The sequence below is a fragment of the Conger conger genome, chromosome 4 (assembly GCF_963514075.1).
Source record: "Conger conger chromosome 4, fConCon1.1, whole genome shotgun sequence".
Taxonomy (NCBI): Eukaryota; Metazoa; Chordata; class Actinopteri; order Anguilliformes; family Congridae; genus Conger; species Conger conger.
The window spans coordinates 12,049,775-12,071,730 of NC_083763.1; the positions used below are offsets into that span (position 1 = coordinate 12,049,775).

General features: G+C 49.4%; 1 protein-coding gene and 1 long non-coding RNA gene across 2 annotated transcripts; both read left to right on the forward strand.

Annotated features, from left to right (window-relative positions):
• Nucleotides 1–273: 273 nt before the first annotated feature.
• On the forward strand, nt 274–20,248 carry shc2 (SHC (Src homology 2 domain containing) transforming protein 2). Its single transcript, XM_061240103.1, has 13 exons — nt 274–1,008; nt 7,174–7,244; nt 10,269–10,329; nt 10,747–10,866; nt 11,573–11,626; nt 12,505–12,556; nt 13,103–13,229; nt 13,770–13,947; nt 15,062–15,158; nt 16,090–16,260; nt 16,895–17,187; nt 18,120–18,275; nt 18,895–20,248. The coding sequence occupies exons 1-12, from the start codon at nt 274–276 to the stop codon at nt 18,246–18,248; spliced, it is 2,088 nt and encodes a 695-aa protein (XP_061096087.1). The 3' UTR covers nt 18,249–18,275; nt 18,895–20,248.
• A 22-nt stretch (nt 20,249–20,270) lies between these two features.
• On the forward strand, nt 20,271–21,408 carry LOC133127317 (uncharacterized). The gene is made up of 2 exons (XR_009708613.1): nt 20,271–21,033; nt 21,130–21,408. It is a non-coding gene; the product is annotated as an uncharacterized LOC133127317 (long non-coding RNA).
• Nucleotides 21,409–21,956: the final 548 nt, after the last annotated feature.

The window sequence follows — 21,956 nt, forward strand, 5'->3', positions numbered from 1 at the left end:
ACGGGACAGCGCTCACTCAGCACAGAGAAGCGAGACATCTCTCTCAGGAAGATCTTCTCCTCTTTTTAATTTTTTTCGCTAATAAAAGAAAAACAAGATTTATTTTTTTATTCTCGATACGCCTCTTTCCCCCTTCCCCCCCTTCCCCCCTCTTCCCCTCCTCCGAAAAGAGCACCATCCTATCCTCCCCCAAACCCCCACCCACCCACCCACCCACCACCCCCTCCACTCCCCAAATCCCACCCCTGCTAAACCTCTGCCGCTCCCCCGGGCATGCTACTTAAGCCCAAGTATGGCCGCTTCCGCAACGAGTCTGTGACCTCCTCCTGCGACGACCTCATGCAGAGCCTGGCTATGAGCGGGAAGGTGGCGGTGACCACCCCGCTGGCCCGGCACCCGGCCGCCCACGCCTCGCCGCCCCCGCCCCCGCTGCCCCTCTCGGACCGCCGGCGCCCGGCCGGCCCGCCCAGCGCTGCGCCCCCTCCCCCGCCCCCGGAGGGGGACCCGGACCAGGACGGGGCCACCACCTTCTGCATGCTCATCCCGCGGATGCCCCAGTGGAAGTTCTCCAACGCGCTGCTCAGCCGGAGCCCGTCCAACTCCGGCTCGTCCGGATCGTCCGGCTCCTCCTCCGGCAAGGACTCCGGGCGGGGCGGCGCCGCGGCCCCCCAGGGCCCCCCGCTGGGGCCCGGAGGCATGCCCCTGAGCGGGCCCGTGGCGAGTTTGGCGGCGGTGCTGAACTCCTGTGACCCCGTGTGTGTCACGTCCTGTTCCCTGCAGGCCGTCGCCCGGCAACGCTGCTCCGGATCGGCGGGGACGGGACCGGAGGCGGCCGGAGCGTCGGGCAGCCCGGGGGGCTCGGGGATGAGCCGCAGGGCCAGGCTGGAGGGCATGCGTCTGGGCCGGGAGGACCTCAGCCAGAAGGGCAGCTTCATCCACAAGCCCTCCCAGGGCTGGCTGCACCCGGACAAGAAGATCACCGGCACCGGAGCGTCCTACGTGGTCAGGGTGAGTGCCCCTCTCCTCTCCTCTCCTCTCCTCTCCGCTCCTCTCCTCCGCGATCCCGCCCTACGCTAGCGTACCTTGTTTACAGCCGCGCTGTCGAGATAAGATCGGCGTGTGCTCCCTCTCGCAGCCCGTTTGCAGGAAGTCCTGTCTCGTATTTTCGTGCCGTTTGACAGTTTTACGGGGGGTCCTCATGGGTCCGTGCACCTGCAGGTGCATGAGGGCTCTCTGTCATCTCATTGGCTGTCGTCTCTTGTTGCTCTGAGACGCCGGGGCGCCTCTGCTTTCGGCCGTCGCTGAGCGACCTTTACGGAGCAACGTTTTTGAACATTGCTATTGTTGCTTTAAGCAAAAGGGATTTGTGTCCACCGCCCAACACAGTGTGTTTGCCTCAAAGTGGGTTAGGAGGAATATGAATTTGATGATGCGGGAGGAACCTTCAATGAATCGTTTGTTTCGGTGAATTATGCAGGAAGCGAGTCGGTGAATTTTTGACGACTACGACATTTTCCAGATTGCTTTGTTTTCATGTGTTGTGCGTATCACACTGCGTCAGCTTGGCAATATGGGAACATAAATAAGTGAATAGCTTAGCTAGAGGTTTATGTAGATAGACAAGAGGTTAGATCTTTCACGGGATTACATTGGTGTGTGCATATGGTTATGGGTATGAGTGTGTGATGTTGTTGTTGTTGATGTTGCTGTTGTTGGGTGGAGTAAATGCATCTGCATGGTTGTCCATCATCTGCGCTTGTGTTCGCTCTTATCTGAGGTTCGCTTGCACTACCAACCGAAAGACACACAGGTGTAATTAAACGCTGACTCCCATTTGCTTTTAAATGTTCGGTTGGTGAAACAGATTTTGTAGTAGCATGTCAACGCACATTGCTGTGGTTGTGAATCTTGTGTGTTGATTGCTTGACCAGTCTTTTTTGTGTTTGTTACGCACCGTTTGTTTGCATCTGTGTTTGTCCTTCATTGCATGTGCCAGACAAAACAAACCGGAGTTGTTTTTTTGTTTAGGATCTCACGACATTACTTTCACCCAGGTTACCATGGCTGCGGCGTACTGTAATTTCTGAATATTCGGGCAGCAGAGGTAATAAACGCTTTATCGCCCCGACGGGAAGAAGCCGCTCGAGTATCTTTGTATCATCGCCGTTGCAGCGCACGGAGATAAACATTTTCCCGAGGTGTCCCTCCGTCCCGATTCGCGGCGCGCAAGGGGTTACGTTTGGAAGCAGACCGCTTGACGTCAATGTCAGCGATCGTCCCCAGAGGAGCGCCAACCCCAGCCCCCTCCCGAAACCCCCGCCCCCACCCCCACCGAACCCCTCCTCCCGCCAAACCGGCATGGCTCTTTCACGGTCCCCGGCTGGGCCGGAGCTCGCAGTGTAATTGGGTTACGCAGGCAGCGTTCATTCCCATATTCAATTAGGTTTAATCACAGTCATTTGTATCACATGCGTGTTAGCGGGATAGCGGGAAGCAGAGGGTCCTGCTGATCTCGGCAGCCCGGCGGCGGGGGGGACGGGGGGCGGGGGACTGGGGGGGGCGGGGGACTGGGGGGGGCGGGGGTTCGTCTTCTCCTGAACGCGTTCAACTCTCACGCCCACTCTCTCCCTCCCCCGCTTGACTTTACCGAATTTTACGACCCCCTTCGGAAAAATTTCGCGGCACCAGAGTCGATTTAAAGCCGCGATACAATGAGACGAGACACGATGCTCACATGAGAGAGATTATACCCACGGCGTAAAATACGACAACGCAAAACACAGCTTGACACTATCGATTCCTGCTGCTGCCTGCTGTCCCCGATAATGTGGTACGGAGCTAAAAAAAAGTGGGTTCACTTCGGCCCTGAATGAGAGCTATATCTTTATATAATAAATTTACTATCATTTTTATATAAAATTCATAATAAATACACACTTGAGTCTGGAGGCAAACAACCCTAAACCACCATCTTACGGCAGTGTTATAAACTCATGTTCAACCTTATGTCCCCAGTAATTGCATTAATATGATGTTGACAATGCGTTGCTGAAATGGTTTCTGAGTTGTCATGGTGGGTGGAAGTGAGATCTTATGAAAGGTTATTGTTCCACACGACCGCGACATGACTTGATTTATAACCCAGGGTTTACAAAAGCCCTCCAGATTCAAAGACCCTGTGACGCCATTTTAGACACGTAATGATGGTCACAGTGACACTGCTGTGTGTACGCTCTCAAGTTCACCTAACATCCGGGGCAGGCTACTTCTCTCTCTCCACACTTCTCTGGAGGTGAAGTCCCAGCTTCAACCCGACCCCAGCTCGCTCCCGGAAATCGAAGACACGCTTTGCCTCTGTGACAAACATGCCAAGATACGCAGAAACAGACGTGTACAGTCATTTAAGCCTCCCGATGCTGTCGGTGCAAGGCCATAGATTGGAGGGGAACCGAGAATTGATTGAAAATTTGATACACGACATACACACCCACTGGTACACAATGATGTAAAATCTAAATTCAAATTATTTTCCAAGAAGTGGATGGAAAAGAGCTTTGGTGTGTAAATACACAAGTATTGCAATTTATGGAATATATACTTTAGGAAGGTGTTCATGTGGTTATGAAGAATTGAATTCAGCTTGTGTTTAAGACAGACTCTTTTTTGCAGTGTAGGGCTGAGACGTGTTCTGTGGATGTTTATTTCCTGGGATGCAGCTCAATGGGGAGGGGAGCACGGAATATTCCGGAGCTTTCCCTCTCCCTTTTGCCAGAACCGGGCAAGAAAAAGCCTTTTTTTCTCTTTCTTTTCCCATCCAGACGTGTTCTGTGGGTGTGTATTGGGGGTTTCCTGGAAAACTTTGGACCCTGGTTTCAGGACGGGGTTCAGGCGAGGGTTTCGGGCCTGGGGTGAACGTTCTCCGGGTTCTAGCCAAGGGTGTCCCTGTCAGACCTGGCTCAAATACTTCATTGCTTTAGATTCAAGTACCATTCTGTGCTCAATTGATCTTGCCTGGTGCTATTGAGGCACCCAGAATGTGGGATTTGCACTTTTTGAAGCTCCGTAAAGCCTAGAAAAAGAATTTGAATGTAAAAGAATGACGTGTGTGACCCAGGTCTGGTCCCTGTGTAGATGGATGTGGCTCTGTAATACAGGGCTGAGATGGTTCTGGTGGAGGAGGGGGACAATGGCACTATTGAGCCTGGTTCCCTGATGGGACCTTTCCCTCTGCCTCCTAATCTGGTTATGCACTCATTCAGTTCACTGGGAGAGGGGAACTGGCTGGAGCACGTACACACATTCACACACTCACACACTCACACACTCACACGCACACACACACACACGCACACATTCACACACTCACACACACAAGCACACACAAACACACACATGCACAAGCACACACACACACTCACACATACACAAGCGCACACACGCATACACACACACACACACTCACATACACACATTCACACTCTCACACATACACATTCACACACACAGACGTTCACACATGCACAAGCACACACGCACAAGCGCACACGCACATTCATATATTCATAAGCGCGCACATATACACACGCCGGCACACTCATACATATGCATACACATTCTCACAGACGTACACATGCACAATCATGAGTGCACACACACATTGTGTATGTGTGTGTGATCAGACGATCACACACACATACACACATACCTACTCATACACACATGTTCACTAGCACACACACACACACGCACACCTACATATACTGTACATCCAGATGTACTTCTGCATGCACACATACCCCCAAGCAAACACACACACACGTGCACACCCACACACACATATATAGCATACCCACAAACACATCCCCAGACATAGACACACACATGCACTACACACACTTATACTGTATGAACATACAACTGCATACACACACAAATGGACACACCCAGTTTAGAGTAAAGCAGTAAATGGCCGGTTCTCAGACAGATAAGGGCGAAGGTGTGCATGCATATGTATGTCACTGCAGACCAACCGGGGGCGTTATCTGCTCTACATCAGACTGCAGAGCCCTGCAGCTCTCTCTCTTTCTCTCCCTCTCTCTATCTCTCTCTCTCTCTCTGCCTCTCTCTTTCTCTCTATCTCTCTCTCTGCCTCTCTCTTTCTCTCTCTTTCTCTCTCGCTGTCTCCTCTCTCTCTCCTCCCTCTGTCTCTCTCTACTCTCTCCCTCCCTCCCTCTTACTCTTTCTCCCCCTCTCTCCCTCCCTCTTGCTCTTTCTCCCCCCCTCTCTCTCTCTTTCTCGCTCTCTCTCTCTCTCTCTCTCTCTCTCTCTCTCTCTCTCTCTCTCTCTCTCTCCACCTGTGTGTGTGGTGTAGGAGGCCTCGGCCCCACTGTACTATCGATGCGTCCCCTCGTTAGCCCGCGCGTGGGTGTGGGCCGCCAGGGCCCCGATGACATCATCACCAGCGGTCCGCCCGGCGCCCCTGGAGGTGGAATGACATCTTTTTAAAAGCCCCCCCTGGATGAGTTCATCCCAGCTGTCTCCCTGGCCATCTCGTCTCCTGATTGTTTCTGGGACCGCCCCCCCCCCCCCGCAGCGCCGTGGCTCCGCCCCTCTCTCCGGGGCGCTTTAATGTCTGCGCGAAAAACAAAAGAACGAGACGACGGGGTGCCGTTACCGTCGCTGGAGGAAATTAGCGCTCCGTTGCCACGGTCACCGCGCCGCACTGTTAACTGCATGGCAAGGTTTGTTCTCTGCTCTCCTGCGTAATTATAAATAATGCAGGAAAGTATGGATTTCTTATTTCTGAATCCTTCAACATGTAGGAGGAAGTGCGTCTCTAGAAAGATAAGTCAGTCTCAACTAATATTTTAGTCTTATATTTAGGCTTAAAATCTTACTTAAGTTTTTAAGTAAGTCTCCTGATCAGACTCTTCACTGGGCCTCTCTACACAGTAAAAAAGTAGCAGGTCTTAACAAGCGTGTTCTTCTTAGAATGAGACTTAGACTCTTACTTCTTCCCTTGAAGTCGAAAATAAGTGAAATGGCCATACCCCATTGCCAAATCTTGAAATGAGTCAAACTGTCTCGCTTCATTGGCAATATGTTTTGTCATATGTACTATTTTTGTCAAAAAGTTTAAATATACAGTAAGAGGAACATGCTTGTTATTTTGTGTTTTTTGCAGTGTTGTATTGGGGCCTACTTTAACTCTTTAGATGCTGGTATCAGTAAAAAGATAAACTGAAAACCCTCCCATGGATCCCCCTGAGATTTTGCAGTGCAACACAACACTAACCGCACTGCACAACCGTATAAAACAACAATTGCGTTTGGACTGCTTCTAAAAATGGATGTTGTCTTTTTTTAAACTGCCATGCCATGATGCTTTAGGTTATTTCCTACTCAGTATTTACGCCAGTATGTGTGTTTATTCCTCCTTTCCAAGTAAATGACAAAGACATAAGGAAATATATCTCTCTAACCCAGTTACCCAACATCTGTGCCTCTTCCCTTAGGGAAGCTGAAGCTCTACTGTGGGCTATTAGCCCCTGGAGCTCTCCTAATCTATTTATGAGCCAATTACCACCCTCCGAGTGTCAATTATGATGTCACTCCGAGGTTCCAGGAAGTAATGCACTACCAGAATAGTATAAATAATAAAGGCACTAAATCACATGGGAAAGCAGCGGATAGAGTGCGTGTTATACCAGAGAAGCAGAGTTATAAACATTACAGCCTTTACTTGGCAGTTGGGCCAAACCATTACTTGTGTGGCTCGGGGTGCATGTCTCGTGCTTGTTAGCGGGCCTGTCTTGTCTGTTTACTGTGACCTCAGTGAGTGGCTAGGCTAAGTGCCTCTGAATGGTGCTGTTTGGAGTTGTTCGGTGTCAGTTGGCCTAAAAGGGTGCTTTATCACGATCCGTTCTCCCTCAAATGGATCGGACGGTTGATATTCCTCACGTTGCGTCATTAACCCTTTCAAGGGTATGCTTTTTGGAATGTTTTTCTAAGTTCTAAATTCTAAGTTCTAGAACTCTATTGCTTTCAATTACCAGACAGTGATTGTGACATCAGCATTAGAATGTTCTGTGAAGAACATTTAAATCACATATTGTGACCTCACACCTCCGCCGCAGTGTAGAGTGATGTAATGCCTGTCTCTGTTCTTTCCAGTACATGGGCTGCATCGAGGTCCTGAAGTCCATGCGGTCCCTGGACTTCAACACACGAACTCAGGTGACAAGGTAAGACAGGGGTCATGCTGTCAGCCCATTTCTGTGGGTCAGGAGAATTGTGTGTCAGTGCAATGGCAGGTCTCATACTGGGGGTATACATGTGTGTATTCACACACACACACACACACACACACTCACACACACGCACACGTGCACACACGCACACGTGCACACACGCACACACAAACACACACACACACACACACACACACGCACATGTGCACACGCGCACACACAAACACACACACACACTCACAAACACACACACACACACTCACACACACGTGCTCGCGCGCACACGCGCACGCACACACACACACACACACACACACTCACACAAGCAAGCATATGCATATATGCCTGTGCACACATACTCATGCACACACATGCACACACACAATGGCTGGTAGATGCAGAGGTGAAAGAAAATCAGTTATGCGCCTCAGAAAGAGACAAGAGCCCTGAAAATCACTCCGGGACAAAAACAGTGTGACCAAGTGTTCCTGCTGATTGAGCTCATTGCCCCTAAATCAATGGCACAGTAAATATGTCCCTCTCTTCCATTGTTTACCGTGTGCTCACACGGCATAAACGCCCTCTGCTGGCGGAGCCAAAGCATTGCAGTCTCTTCAAAACCGGGACTGCGGGTGCGGGGCACTCCTTTTCTGCCATTCGGCGTCTCGGGGAGAGCTTCCAGAACCTTCCCAGCCCAGACGCACACGCACAGGCACACACACACACACACACACACACACACACACTCTCTCTCACACACACACTCTCACACACACACACACACACACACACACTCACACAATCCCTCACGCGCACACACACACACACACACACACACACACTCTCTCACACACACACTCTCACACACACACACACACACTCACACAATCTCTCACACACACACACTCACGCACACACACACACACACACACACACACACGCATCACAGGAGCTGCAGCACTCACGCGTTTCTCTCACCTTCCAGCGTTTTCCGCAGAGCCTGTGTGCGTGTTTGTGTTTATGATGAGGAGCATTCTGGCCCTGCCGTTTGGTGTGTGTGGGGGGGGGCAGGGGGGGGGGGGCAGGGCCCTGGAGCTCAGCTGAGACCCCCATGCACCCTCCCCCCCCCCCCGGCCTCGGTGGATCGATCGGCGGTAACGTGAGCCGGGCGCTCTGAGGGCTAAGTGCAGTGAGAACAGCAGGGCTGGAGTGATCGGGGGATGTATTATTGATGATGGGCCCTAATGACTGTGGAGCGATGCTGCGCGCTCTCAGAGACACACAGCAGGGCGGGGGCCGGGCCCCGCACAGAGCCGGGCTAGCGCTAGCCCACGCTCCCTAAAAATACCGCTCAAGTGATTACATCTCCCGCGTGATGCGATGTGTGATGAGAGGCCCTTTGAGTGATGGGCGAGTGGGTTCGGTTTGGACTGGAAAGAACCGGTCATGCTTCTGTGCCATCCTTCTCGGCCCATTTCTTGTAAATCATCCGCCGAATCTTGGGGGGGGGGAAAAGGTGTTCGGCAGAGATACCGCATGAAAACCGTGACAGGAGAGCATGGAGACACTGGGAGGAGAGGGGGGGGGGGCTCACGGTTACTGTGTTGTGTTAAACCGAGTGTATTTATTTCACCGAGGGGTCTGTTTGTCTCAGCAGCAGGGATTTCAGGCTCAATCAATCAGGGCACAGACAGGTTATGAACCACTTCTGTGTGCTCTGTTTTACAGGGAGGGTTATCTCCCACTGTTGCACTATACTGTTATAGACATACACACATGCGCACACACTCACACATACACATACACACACTCACACATACACACATGCACACACACGTGCCTGCACACACCCAGACATACGCACGCGTGCACACATTCTCGCACACACACACATGCAAGTACACACACAGACACATACATACTCACACACATAGGCAAGTGCATACACACAGACATATGCACACACTCATAGGCAAGTGCATACATGCACAGAAATGCACACACAGACGCACACACATACACACATTCACATATGCGCACACACTCACACAGATACAGACACAGAGGGGAGAGAGATTCAGAGAGAGATTGAGATTTGACACTTAAAAAGCTTTTATTCAATATTTACAGAGAGAGCACTATCACATCTACCTCACAAAGATACCGAGAGAGAAACGGTAGAGGGACTGAAAAAGAGCACAGGAAGTTCCCCTGACGAGCGCTGATGTTCGAGGTTTCCTCACCTCTAACTGCCTTTTTCGGCTGCCGTACCTCCTGCTCAGGCGGTGCATTACCTCGCTCACCCACCCCCTGTCCTGATTTGAGATGTGAGAGTTTCTGAAACAGAAACTGAACACTCAGTGAGGTCCTCTACACAGGACAAGTGCTGCTGTTGAAATATGTATGAGCCACTTGATCCCGGTCGGGTCCTTGACACAGACAGCTGCCAACTTTCACTGCTGTCAGTCCGGCGTGTCAAAGGGAACTGCAGCCAAGCGGAGATATCAGCACTGACAATGTGCAGGGTACCACTCAGAGAGAACTGACGTTCTGGGAGATATCAACACTGACAGTCAAGCGTGTCACATAGAACTGAAGCTTAAACTGAGTACTTATCAGTACTTACTACCAAGAACTATCACAGAGAACTGTAGCTAGATATCAACACTGACAATGCACCTCTTCGAGAACTGAAGTTAGACTTGGAGATATCAACACTAACACAACACAGGGTACTGTTCCTTGAGAACTGCAGTTAGACTGGGACCCTGCTGAAAAAATAGCTCAAGCTAGGTTTTGAAACAGCTGGTAGATGGTTGACAAGTTCAGACCAGCTCCATGTTCAACATGGTTTAACCAGCTCATGCTATGTTTTGAAACCGCTGGAGAAAGTGTTGATGTCCTCCAGAGCTAGAGATGGTGGTTTCTCAGGTGAAAGTGTTGATATCCTGAGAGCTGGTCGATGGCTGCCTGTCTGCTCTGGGCCTGACCCACGTGTCTCTCTCTCTCTCCCCCCAGGGAAGCCATCAACAGGCTGTATGAGGCTGTGCCGGGGGTCAAGGGCATGTGGAAGAAGAAGGTGTGATTAGTGTTTGGTCTGCAGAGCGTGTGTGTGTGTGTGTGTGTACTGTACCTGTGTATGTGAGTGTGTATGTGTGTTTGTGTGTGTGTGTGTGTGTGTACTGTACCTGTGTATGTGAGTGTGTATGTGTGTTTCTGTACGTGTGTGTGTGTGTGTGTGTGTGTAGTGTACCTGTGTATGTGAGTGTGTATGTGTGTTTGTGTGTGTGTGAGTGTGTGTGTGTGCATGCCTGTGTATGTGTGTGCGCATGTTTGTGTCTGTGTGTTATGTGTGTGTGTGCATGTGTATTTCTGTGTGTGTGCATGTGTAGTTATGTGTGTATGCCTGTGTATGTGTGTGTGTGTGCATGTGTATTTCTGTGTGTGTGTGCATGTGTGTGTGTGCATGGTGTGTAACCCCTCTTCTCTCTCTCAGGCCACTAACAAGGCCCTGCAGTCCATCATGGGGAAGAGTAACCTGCGGTTCGCTGGGATGAGCATCACTGTCAACATCTCCATCGAGGGGCTTGGCCTGCTCGTGCCCACCACGCGACAGGTACATCGACCAATCACAACACACCACCACTGCACAGATCCAATCAGCACAGAGCATTTCCTAACGGAACACAATCTATGTACGCATATATTTACTGAGCCCCACCTCCGTTAATATGGAGGCTGATGATTATTCAGATATGGAATTTATTAGATATATTATTTCCAGCTCCACTGCATACCAGCTGTACAGTGCATGTTTTAGTTTACTGTTGTAAATTACTATGTAAAGTGTAAAACATAAAACAAGGCCCACCCTAACCCCTCCCTTGAACGAGCAGTGGGTCACCCACAGTGTAAGAACCCCTACAGTACAATACGTCTTACAACAGAACGAGAGAAAACAATGTAACTCAGTGCTGCTCAGCTGAATTCAGAAACTCAGACCACAGCACAATTCCACACACCAATTACACGGGCAGATGTTCAGTGCTAATTCAAATCTAACAGAGTTCTCATTGGGGATCGCTGAGCGTTTTACCATACCGCGTTATACCACCAAATTAAGACCCAGAAGAGCCGACCTCAGCGGGTTTCGCTTGCACTGATGTACGGACCTCAGCGCCACAGGGCCTCACACGCGCGGCCGCACACGCTCCGCACACGCTCCGCACACGCTAAGGCCCTGGCTCCGTGGAGCCGCGCGGGATGGATTACGCCGCCATCGATCCTCTGAGGAATGACTCTCCGCTCTTCCCCTGTCCCAGGTCATCGCTCATCACCCCATGCAGTCCATCTCCTTCGCCTCCGGCGGAGACACGGTGAGCGAAGCGGTCACGCCGCGGTCGCCACGCTCACGCCGCGGTCGCCGTGTCGCGCTCCGGCTGCCAGACGCCAGCCGAGACGTCTCACTTAAACGGCGGCGCCCGAAACCTTATCTCTGTCTTCACCTGCGGTTATGTGTAACTGTTCAAGCACTCCTACGCTACAATAACCTGCTATTGTCTGTGAGGTAGTGCTGCACTACAATAACCTGTGGTTGTTTGGAACTGTTGGAGCGCTCCTACGATGCAATAACCTGCTTTTGTCTGTGAGGTAGCGCTGAGCTACAATAGAGTGCTATTGTCTGTGAGGTAGTGCTACGCTACAATAGCCTGTGATTTTTTTGTAACTGTTGGAGCGCTCCTACGCTACAATAACCTGCTATTGTCTGTGAGGTAGCGCTACGCTACAATAACCTGCTATTGTCTGTGAGGTAGCGCTATGCTACAATAACCTGCTATTGTCTGTGAGGTAGTGCTATGCTACAATAACCTGCTATTGTCTGTGAGGTAGCGCTATGCTACAATAACCTGCTATTGTCTTTGAGGTAGTGCTACGCTACAATAACCTGCTATTGTCTGTGAGGTAGCGCTATGCTACAATAACCTGCTATTGTCTTTGAGGTAGTGCTACGCTACAATAACCTGCTATTGTCTGTGAGGTAGCGCTACGCTACAATAACCTGCTATTGTCTGTGAGGTAGCGCTATGCTACAATAACCTGTGGTTGTTTGTAACTGTTGGGGCTCTCCTACGTTACAATAACTTGCTATTGTCTGTCACGGTTCAGGAAGCGCTACATTACAATAGCCTGTGATTGTTTGTAATGCTACAATAACTCTACAATGGCTGATATTGTCTTTGTACTTCCATTGTAGGACACGCCAGACTACGTTGCCTACGTTGCGAAAGATCCCGTCAATCAGAGAGGTACCACACAAAGCAATTACTCAAAAACCTTAACAATTTCTTAATCTCACACAGAATTGACTTGAATGTGACTTTTATATGATTGATTGTACATTCTGTTTAGTCGTATGTTTTGTTGACACTTTTCAGGAATATGCAGGGTTGTTCTCAGAGTACCACCGTCTAGAGCTAAGATTATGTCGAATATGTATTTGACCGGACGGTGCATGTTCGCCCCGTGTTTGCGTGGGTTTCCTCCGGTTACTCCGGTTTCCTCCCACAGTCCAAAGACATGCAGGTTAGGCTGGTTGGAGAGTCTAAATTGCCCGTAGGTATGAGTGTGTGAGTGAATGGTGTGTGTGCCCTGCGATGGACTGGCGACTTGTCCAGGGTGTATTCCTGCCTTTCGCCCAATGTATGCTGGGATAGGCTTCAGCCCCCTGCGACCCTGTTCAGGATAAGCGGGTTAGGATAATGAATGAATGAATGAATGTATTTGACCATGGCAGCTTGTAAACTCACTCGTGAGCGTGTGTGTGTGTGTGTGTGTTTCCCTGTTTCTCCCAGCCTGCCACATCCTGGAGTGCTGTGACGGTCTGGCCCAGAACGTGATCAGCACCATCGGACAGGCCTTCGAGCTGCAGTTTAAGCAGTACCTGCACAGCCCCCCGAAGGCCATCCCCACCATGGACCGGTGAGGATGGGCGCAGAAAACACAGACCACTGTCTTTACTTGCTGAACCTGGATTTTCCACCTCTGGACACCAATTAGCCACAATCAGTAGAGACACACAGACCACTAATGAGGCCACAATCACTAGAGACATTCAGTGTACAGACACAGAACATGGACATACAAGTGGTATCCAAAGGCCACGGTCCATAGAGAAACACAGCTCTAGAGGGGACAAAATCACTTCCTGATCATGTGACTGTAATCAGATATATGCCATTACAATTTAATATCTCTCCTCTAATGTTACTAATATCGAGGGAGCCGGACTGCCGCTTAAAACTAACGATTTTTGACGGCCCCGTGGGAGCGTAGGCCTCGACCGTGTTTCCTGGGTAGGTGGGAGGTACCTGGCTTCTTTCCTGTGCTCCGATTGGTCCCTCTCCGACAGGCGGCCAATAGCGGCGAGCGCTCTGAGCTTCCTGGATGCTGTTTCCGGGGCGGATGTGGTGGCAGTGAGATTGAGATCTGTGTCCGTGTTTCCCCCCCCCGCCGTGCCAGGATTATCCGGACGGATGAATCGGCGTGGGGAGACGACGATGACTCTACCGAGCACGACTACTACAACAGCATCCCGGGGAAGGAGCCTCCGGTCGGGGGAGTGGTGGACTCCCGACTGAGGCATTCCGGAGCCATGCTGGGCCACATCCACACCCAGCCCCAAAGCAAGACCCTGCAGGTGAGCGACCACCAGAGGGCGCTGAGGTGTAGCGCTACTGGTACGATGCCATAGTCTAGTGCAGGGGTCGGCAACCCTGGTCCTGGAGAGCCGCAGGGTGTGCTGGCTTTTGTCGTTACTCAGCACTTAATTGATCGATTAAAGCAGTGGATTACACAGTTAACAAGCCTCACCTGGTTTCTTGGGTATGAATCAGTTGCTGGTATTAAGGTGAAAACAAAAACCAGCACACCCTGCGGCTCTCCAGGACCAGGGTTGCCGACCCCTGGTCTAGTGCATTATGAATATACTTACATTAGCTCAGGAGGTTAAGAGCCGTCGTCTGGCAGTCTGAGGGTTGCCGGTTCGATCCTCTGCCCTGGTTGTGTCCAAGTGTCTCTGAGCAAGACGCCTAAACCCCCAATTGATGACAAGCTGATTGGTGCCTTCGATGGCAACCGTTGGCGTGTGAGTGTGTGTGTGTGTGAATGGGTGAATGAGAGGCATTCATTGTAAACTGTTGGGCCTTTGAGCAACGCATTTACTTTAACCCTGCATTTACTGTATTGTGAGCATATTATGATGCTTTATAGACATAGGCATCATAGAAAGTGTTACCGTGCTACTTAGTTTTGTGCCTAGGCCTCCTGCTTGGCGACTGTGCGAGCCAGGAATCTCAAACTGAGAGGAAGGGTCCTGCAGTGTCTGTAGGTTCCTGTGGTTCTGTTTGGTCAGTAGCCAATCTAGGACCTGGAAACAGGACTTTTTATCCAATCAGCGACTTCATCGTTGAAACGCGCAGAAACCCAGCCGAACCAGCAGCCCTCCAGGACGTCAGTTTTTGCGAGCCCTGTCGTAAGGCACAGAGATGATGACGAGACCGTGATAAGAGACAAAGGAAAGCTGCCTTCTCCACAAAATGGCTGCAATTAGTGCTGCAGACACGGGGCCAGAGTGGCGTTTTAATGCTCGTCTGGGCTTCCGAGCTGAGTAATGTCTTGTTGATGCGTCTGCTTTTACGGCTGTTTTAGATGCATGTCGTAATAAAATGTAATTAGCTGCCTGGAGGGGGACACATCGGCTGCTGCTTGATGAGTGCTGTCATGCTCATGCGTCCCGGCCCGTCTGCTTGCAGATGGGATCCCCGGCGAAGAGAGACACCACCTCCTCCCTGCCTGCAGTGCAGCTATGCTACGACGTCCACTGGGACACCGACAGCAACAGCAGCTCAGGTGAGACCCCTGGTGGTCAAAGCTGGTATTCACAAGTGACCATTTCTGACTAGGTGCCCTGATCTGAAGAAGATAGTATGCTGTAAGTATGTAAGTATACCTGGGGCACATACAATCTGAAATTTTGTTATAATGTGTTTCTTCCCGATGGCCTGCAATGTTTTGCGACGGGTTTTGAGGTATGTTCGCTCCCGTTTAGTGGGTGCGGCAGGGGGGTAGCTCGAATGACGCAGCTTTATGCTTTAAAGCCCAGAGAACGTAGAGTATAGCCTTCTCAGATACCATATGAGCAAACCATCCGCCCACGGTTTGCAACAGGAGGTTCAACACGCCACCGTTTCAGTTTAAATAAAAGTTTCGCTATGTTTTGTCAGGGCTGAACGCAATCCTAATGTATACTATTTTATATTGAAGTATAAGTAAAGTTTACCATTTTGTCCACATGGGGATGTATAAGTACAGTACACATTGAACATTTTGTTTCGGTTTAGATAAAGAACACGGGATAGAAATCCATCGCTTCAAGACTGCTTCTTGGCTCCTTCCTGTTGTATCCCCTCGCCTCTCCCCAAATGTAGTTCACTTGTTGCGGGCACTTTAATCCTCCCTCACTCCCTTACATTGAAAAGTGTCTCCATGGTTTTAATCCTCTCAGGACTGTGGTTTCTGCGAGCAGCTGTTTTCAGTGAAGGTTTTACCTGAAATGATTGCCATACGCCGCTGTAGCAGCCACTTTAGCTGAATGCGCTTCCAGTAAGCCGCTCTGGATAAGAGCCGGTGCCGAACGACTAAATAGAGGACTGTAGCGGTATGTTTCCACTGAACGGTACGAAATGTTCCTGAGAGATTTGACCACCGTGGTGTTCCTGAAAGCCGAATGTTTCCTGTAGGGGTGAGAGGGGGGTGAGTGAGTTGCTGTATTTCCCGGCAGGCCTGACCTCGGATGGATACCTCCGAGCCGATGGGCAGCCGCCTGGTTGCCGTGACTACGAGGAGCACCTGTACGTGAACACCCAGAGCCTGGACGGCTGGGAGCCGGGGACGGAGAGGGGCAGGGGCGGGCACGGCCCCGAGAGTCCCAAAAAAGACATCTTTGACATGAGTACGTCCTGCTCGCTGTGTGGGCTCTCTGGACAGGGACAGCTGAGGGCCTCACTCAGTCACGTTATACTGTACTATATGAAAGTCTTTACACAAACAACATGTGTGTGCGTGTGTATTTATGTGAGTGTGTGTGTGCGCGCATGTGTATTTGTGTGAGTGTGTGTGTGTGCATGTGTATTTGTGTGTGTATGGGTGTGTGTTTTTGTGTGTATGGGTCATTGTGGGTGTGTGTTTGTATGCGTGCATGCATATATGTGTGCGTATTTGTGTGAGGGTGTGTGTGCCTATGTATTTATGTGTGTATTTGTCTTTGTGGGTGTGTACGTGTGTGTGTGTATGTGTGTGTGTGTGTGTGTGTATGTACGTGTATGTGTAATGTGTGTGTGTGTGTAACGTGTGTGTGTGTGTGTGTGTTTGTGTGTGTGTAACGTGTGTGTCGTCCCCCGCAGGGCCCTTTGAGGATGCTCTGAAGCTCCACGAGGCAGGAGTGTGTGTATGTGTGTGTGTGTGTGTATGTATGTGTGTAATCTGTGTGTGTGTGTGTATGTGTATGTACGTGTGTGTGTGTGTAGTGCGTGTGTGTATGTACGTGTGTGTGTGTGTGTGTGTAACGTGTGTGTTGTCCTCCGCAGGGCCCTTTGAGGACGCTCTGAAGCTGCACGAGGCGGGGGTGGGTGTGTGCGTGCTGGAGGACCAGTGGCCCAGTCCGCCGCGCCGCCGGGCCCCCGTGGCCCCCACGGAGGAGCAGCTGCGCCGGGAGGCCTGGTACCACGGCCGCATGAGCCGGCGCGACGCAGAGAAGCTGCTGGCGCGCGATGGGGACTTCCTGGTGCGCGACAGCGCCACCAACCCCGGGCAGTACGTCCTGACCGGCATGCACTGCGGCCTGCCCAAACACCTGCTGCTGGTGGACCCCGAGGGTGTGGTGAGGGCCTCTCCGCCGTGTGTGTGACCGCTGTGTGTGTGACCACTGCCCTGTCACGTGTTCTGTTACGTTGAACCGCAGCCTAAAACAAGTTACCACTAAACCAAAGTTCAAAATGAAAATACAAAAAAAAAAACAGTACAAAAGAATCAACTGAAAACAAAAAACATGGCACAAAACACTTAACTGAGCCTATAAAATACACCAGTCCCAAAAAAAAACACAGGACTTCAAAAGGCGCCTTCAAAACTGACTCTTCACAAAGCCCCTTCAGAAAGTGTCCCTTCTAACTGCAGAAACTTCCACCTTTTGTTCTTTTTGGGCAGCTGAACATGACCGGCAATCGGTCAATTAGTCAACCGGCTGCACCTGAAGGAGCCAGCCACACGCATGCAGGGGGACGTAACAGTCCGACCGTACGTGAACGTACGTTAGCTTTATGTCAAAGGATTTGACGTGTATTATCAGGGGCGTTACCGTGACCCATAATAATACCTGTGTGTGGTGACAGAGGTGTCACAGGAACCTGTTCCTAACCCCTCCCGTCGTCTCAGTTGAACACATCTAAGCGGTGTCGTTTCGGAACTTGGCGATATTTACATTTACGTTTACATTTACATTTTTGCCATTTGGCAGAAGCTTTTAATCCAAAGCGACTTACAAGTGCATAGGTTCTTCAACAAGTTAAAAACATCACATCACATAAGTAGCAAAACACGCATGAACAGCTGTTCTAAACAAAAAAAGTGCAATTTAAAAAAAAAAGTTTTATTAAGGGTTAGGGTGAGACAAGAGGGATATTGGAAGGGGGTGAGGGAGGAAATCAGGAGGGAGGACTAAGGTATAGTCTGAAAAGGTGTGTTTTTAGTCTGCATCGATATTTAGGTTTTTTCCCCCTCACTGAAGACACTGCTGATTCCTCTCCTCGGTAGGTCCGCACCAAAGACATGCTGTTCGAGAGCATCAGCCACCTGATAAACTACCACCTGCAGAACGAGCTGCCCATCGTGGCTGCGGAGAGCGAGCTGCACCTCCAGCAGGTGGTCCGGCGGAAACAGTGACCCCCCCCCACACAAATGCCTGAACCGGTAAGAGTTCCCATCTAACACACTGCAGGTCAATCCCACTCTCAGGTATTTTAGTCTTACATTGAGACTAAAAATCTTGCTTTATTTTATGTTTTTGCTAAGTAAGACAACTATATTGACAATGAGGTGAGGCAGTTTGGCTCAATATTTATCAATGCGATAAGTAAGTTTCACTTGTCAAGCAAACAGTAACTTAAAATAAGCTAGTAGCTGAGAGGAAAAAATAAGATCTTGGGCCGGTTTCACGGGCACTGAATAAGCTTAGTCCTTGACTAAATTGAGTTTTGTATGGAGAATCTCCGTTCAAAAATGAATTTAGTCGAGGGCTAGACTTAATTTGCTAGCTAAATTAATGCTTGCTAATTTGTCTGTGAAACTGGCTCTGGCCATCTTATTACAAGACCAAAACAAATTTTTGCAGTGCAGCCCTTAAAAGTCACCAGCTCAGCGGTACACTAGATCCATCCATTTGAGCAGCGCCTCCCATAGTTCTGGTCCTCCAATGTCCTGCATGAGAACATTCTGTGCTCGCCTGCATTGTGTCTTGTTTGTGGTACATTCCTTTATGAAAAAAACAAACAAACAACACCCAGTAACACAGAGTCTTATCTCAAACCAGCGGTCCTGGGACTTGACGTTCTCTCCGTTGCTGGGCAGTGACATGATGTTGCCGTTCTGCCCCGTTGCCCAGGAGACAGAGACGGGACGTTCCGTGCTTGACCTTGCGCGGGGGTTCCTCCTTGCCTCGCCTTAAATAACTGACACTCGGGCCCCTGCCCCAGGGCCAGCATGGGGAGGGAGGGACGTATTGGCAAGGTCCACGCAAAGCCATTCATCTCAACAGAACAATCTGCATGCAGTTGTTATGTTAATGGGTGCTGTCTCTGAACCCTGACCCCGAAATCAGACTCGTGCGGACGGACTTGGGGAGCAGGCTGTCATATCGGAAGATGAGGACCTGTCAGAAAAGGAAAAGTTGCTCTTGAGGTCCCCGCAAGTCCCAAGTCCCCGCAAGTCCCAAGTCCTCACAAGAAGGAAACACACATTTTTGAATAGAATCTTGCACTAAACCTGTGCTGCAAGGTTGGGCTGGTTCTGAGCACAGTAACCATGGAGACGAATGTAAGGGACTTCCATTAATCCAGAGACTTTTTCGATGGGAGAATGTGGACACCGCTGAAAACACAACATTAAAACATGTCATTGTGTGCGTGTGTGTGTGTGTGTGTGTGTGTGTGTGTGTGGGATCTACGGCTCTGTTCAAATGTTTGTTGTGCAAAGGAAAAATCAGGCAGTGTACTACCCTTTTATTTCTCATTCATTTTATCATGTGAGGTTAAAGCTGCTCTTTTTGTGGTTTGTAGTCTTTCTTCCTATTGCTAATATGCTACAGATCGCTATTACATGGAAAGCACCATGGCCCATGTACTGTGAACAAAACGATGATGGTCAGCCATGTTGAGTGGGTTTATATAGCGAGGCACTTATATTGTACAGTATTTCTTGTGAATGTTATTACACAAAACAGTGTTCTAAAGAAATTGTATTTCCATAATTTTGTTTCTTTAAAACGTCGCCATGTTAATTTATTCTGACTTTACCTCGGGAGCCAACGCCGATCAATTTGTCGAAAGCCTCTCCTGCATGAAGAAACGTAAAGGTGTTTTTATCCCTGCAACGGCTGGGGGAAAAAACCAAGCCAACATGGAGAATCTGTAAAAATCAGGCCCCTCACTCTGTTTATCTCATAACCTCATCATTGCTTTGTGTTACACTGGAGTTCTGGAACATTCTGAACTCTAAAATGGAACCCAGTGAAAAAAGACAATGGTGACATTTTTTTCCTTCCCGTTTTCATAAATGCTATTGTGAATGCTAATGTTTTAACTGCAGGTTGTTTTTGCTCACAAATTCAGCCAGGTCTGCATATTTCAGTTCCACCGATTTGATTCTCCTGCAATGGCAGACACATCTTGAGCCTTGGTGTTGCTTGGCTTCTTCTTCTCATATCTGCTTCCTTGTATCCCACAATTCCTAGGTTATGACTCTCAGACCTCCTCTGTATCCCACAATGCCTGGGTTATGTCTCTCAGACCTTCTCTGTGAATGGCCCTGTCTTTGGCCGGGTAGTTGAATGGTGTTGATAAAAATAATGTTTTTAACCATTTGCTGGTTTGTGTCCTCCTGGGCTTCTGTAGGAATCGCAGAATAGCCCACTGGCTGTATATCGCCGTAAGAACACCATCCAGTTAAAAAAAAAAGTAGTAAAAAGTGCAGTGCCTTAATTGTCCTTTTGCTTTGTTTTACAGTGAAGTGACTTGTATCATCCAAACATCATCCATACTTAGTCCATCTGTGTTTCAGGCAAAGGCAATGCTGTCCCCTGGGTCTTCCTTTATGGCTGTCTTTACATCACAGGTCATAGTAGTCCAATGGAAGGTCACGCTTAGACAGGAAGCCTACAGATTGGGTTGTTCAGAGTCTCTACAAAGGTGCATATTAACCAAGATCTAGTCTGGAACCTTGAGGACCATCATTGCCTGCCATTGCTGTGTGTGTGTGTGTGTGTGTGAGAGAGAGAGTTATCTCATTGTTAGTCTCTCTATGGGCTTCCTGTACAAGGCTGAGGTTTGGTGGTATGCTAGCTCAAGCCCATGGACACACACAGTGCCTGACTGGATTGCTGCGAATGAGATTAACAGTGTCCCAGGACCCTATTGGATGAGGTGAATAGTGTCACGGGACACTATTGGATGAGGTGAATGATGTCATAGGACCCTGTTGGATGAGGTGAATGGTGTCACAGGATCCTATTGGATGAGGTGAATGATGTCATAGGACCCTATTGGATAAGGTTGAAGGTGTCACAGGATCCTATTGGATGAGGTGAATGATGTCATAGGATCCTATTAGATAAGGTTAAAGGTGTCACATGATGCTATTGGATGAGGTGAATGGTGTCACAGAATCCACATGCCCAGGAGGAAGAGAAATCGTAGAGGTGTGTGATGCAAAACAAAAACAAAAATAAGAACCCGGACCCCCCCCCCCCTTTGATGTCTCAGGACATTCTTGTATTTGCTCTTCTTTGAACTAAATGCTATTTTCAATAAAACTGTCAAATATTCAGGAAGATGTGTGACAGAGTGGATGATTTGAAGACCAATCCTACCACAATGGTATACACAGCCATTTTATGTGCATGGAAACATAATATCTGTCATTTCAACAAAAGCATAATGCTACACTGGTAAGGAAAATGGAAGCTTTTTCGCAGTTCCTGAAAGGTTTTTAAGATAAGAGGTTTTTGAGTGACACTAATCATATTAAGAATGCATATCAGGTCATTCTGTCCATCTTACCATGATGGCTTACCATGTATCAACAGACGAGAGAGCACCCAGCCTACACTCGATTACCCTGACTGAGGGGCTATGATGTAAGCACAGAACTCACCTTTAACCCTTTAAGTTGTGAGGTCACAAATATCAGATTTTGAAAGTTCTAAACCAAACATTCTATTGCTGATGATCTAACAACCACCATTACATTACATTACATTAATGGCATTTGGCACACTCTTATCCAGAGCGATGTACAACAAAGTGCAAAGCGCATACCCATAACCAGGGATAAGTGCACTGAAAGACCCTAGAGGGAAGTACAATTTCAACTGCCACT

Bases quoted from the DNA above. Each gene is read 5' to 3' on its own strand.
- shc2 (XM_061240103.1), top strand. From the start codon at position 274: ATGCTACTTAAGCCCAAGTATGGCCGCTTCCGCAACGAGTCTGTGACC. The intron at 15,159-16,089 runs GTGAGACCCCTG...ATTTCCCGGCAG, and splicing joins CGACAGCAACAGCAGCTCAG to GCCTGACCTCGGATGGATAC. The intron at 17,188-18,119 runs GTGAGGGCCTCT...TCTCCTCGGTAG, and splicing joins TGGTGGACCCCGAGGGTGTG to GTCCGCACCAAAGACATGCT.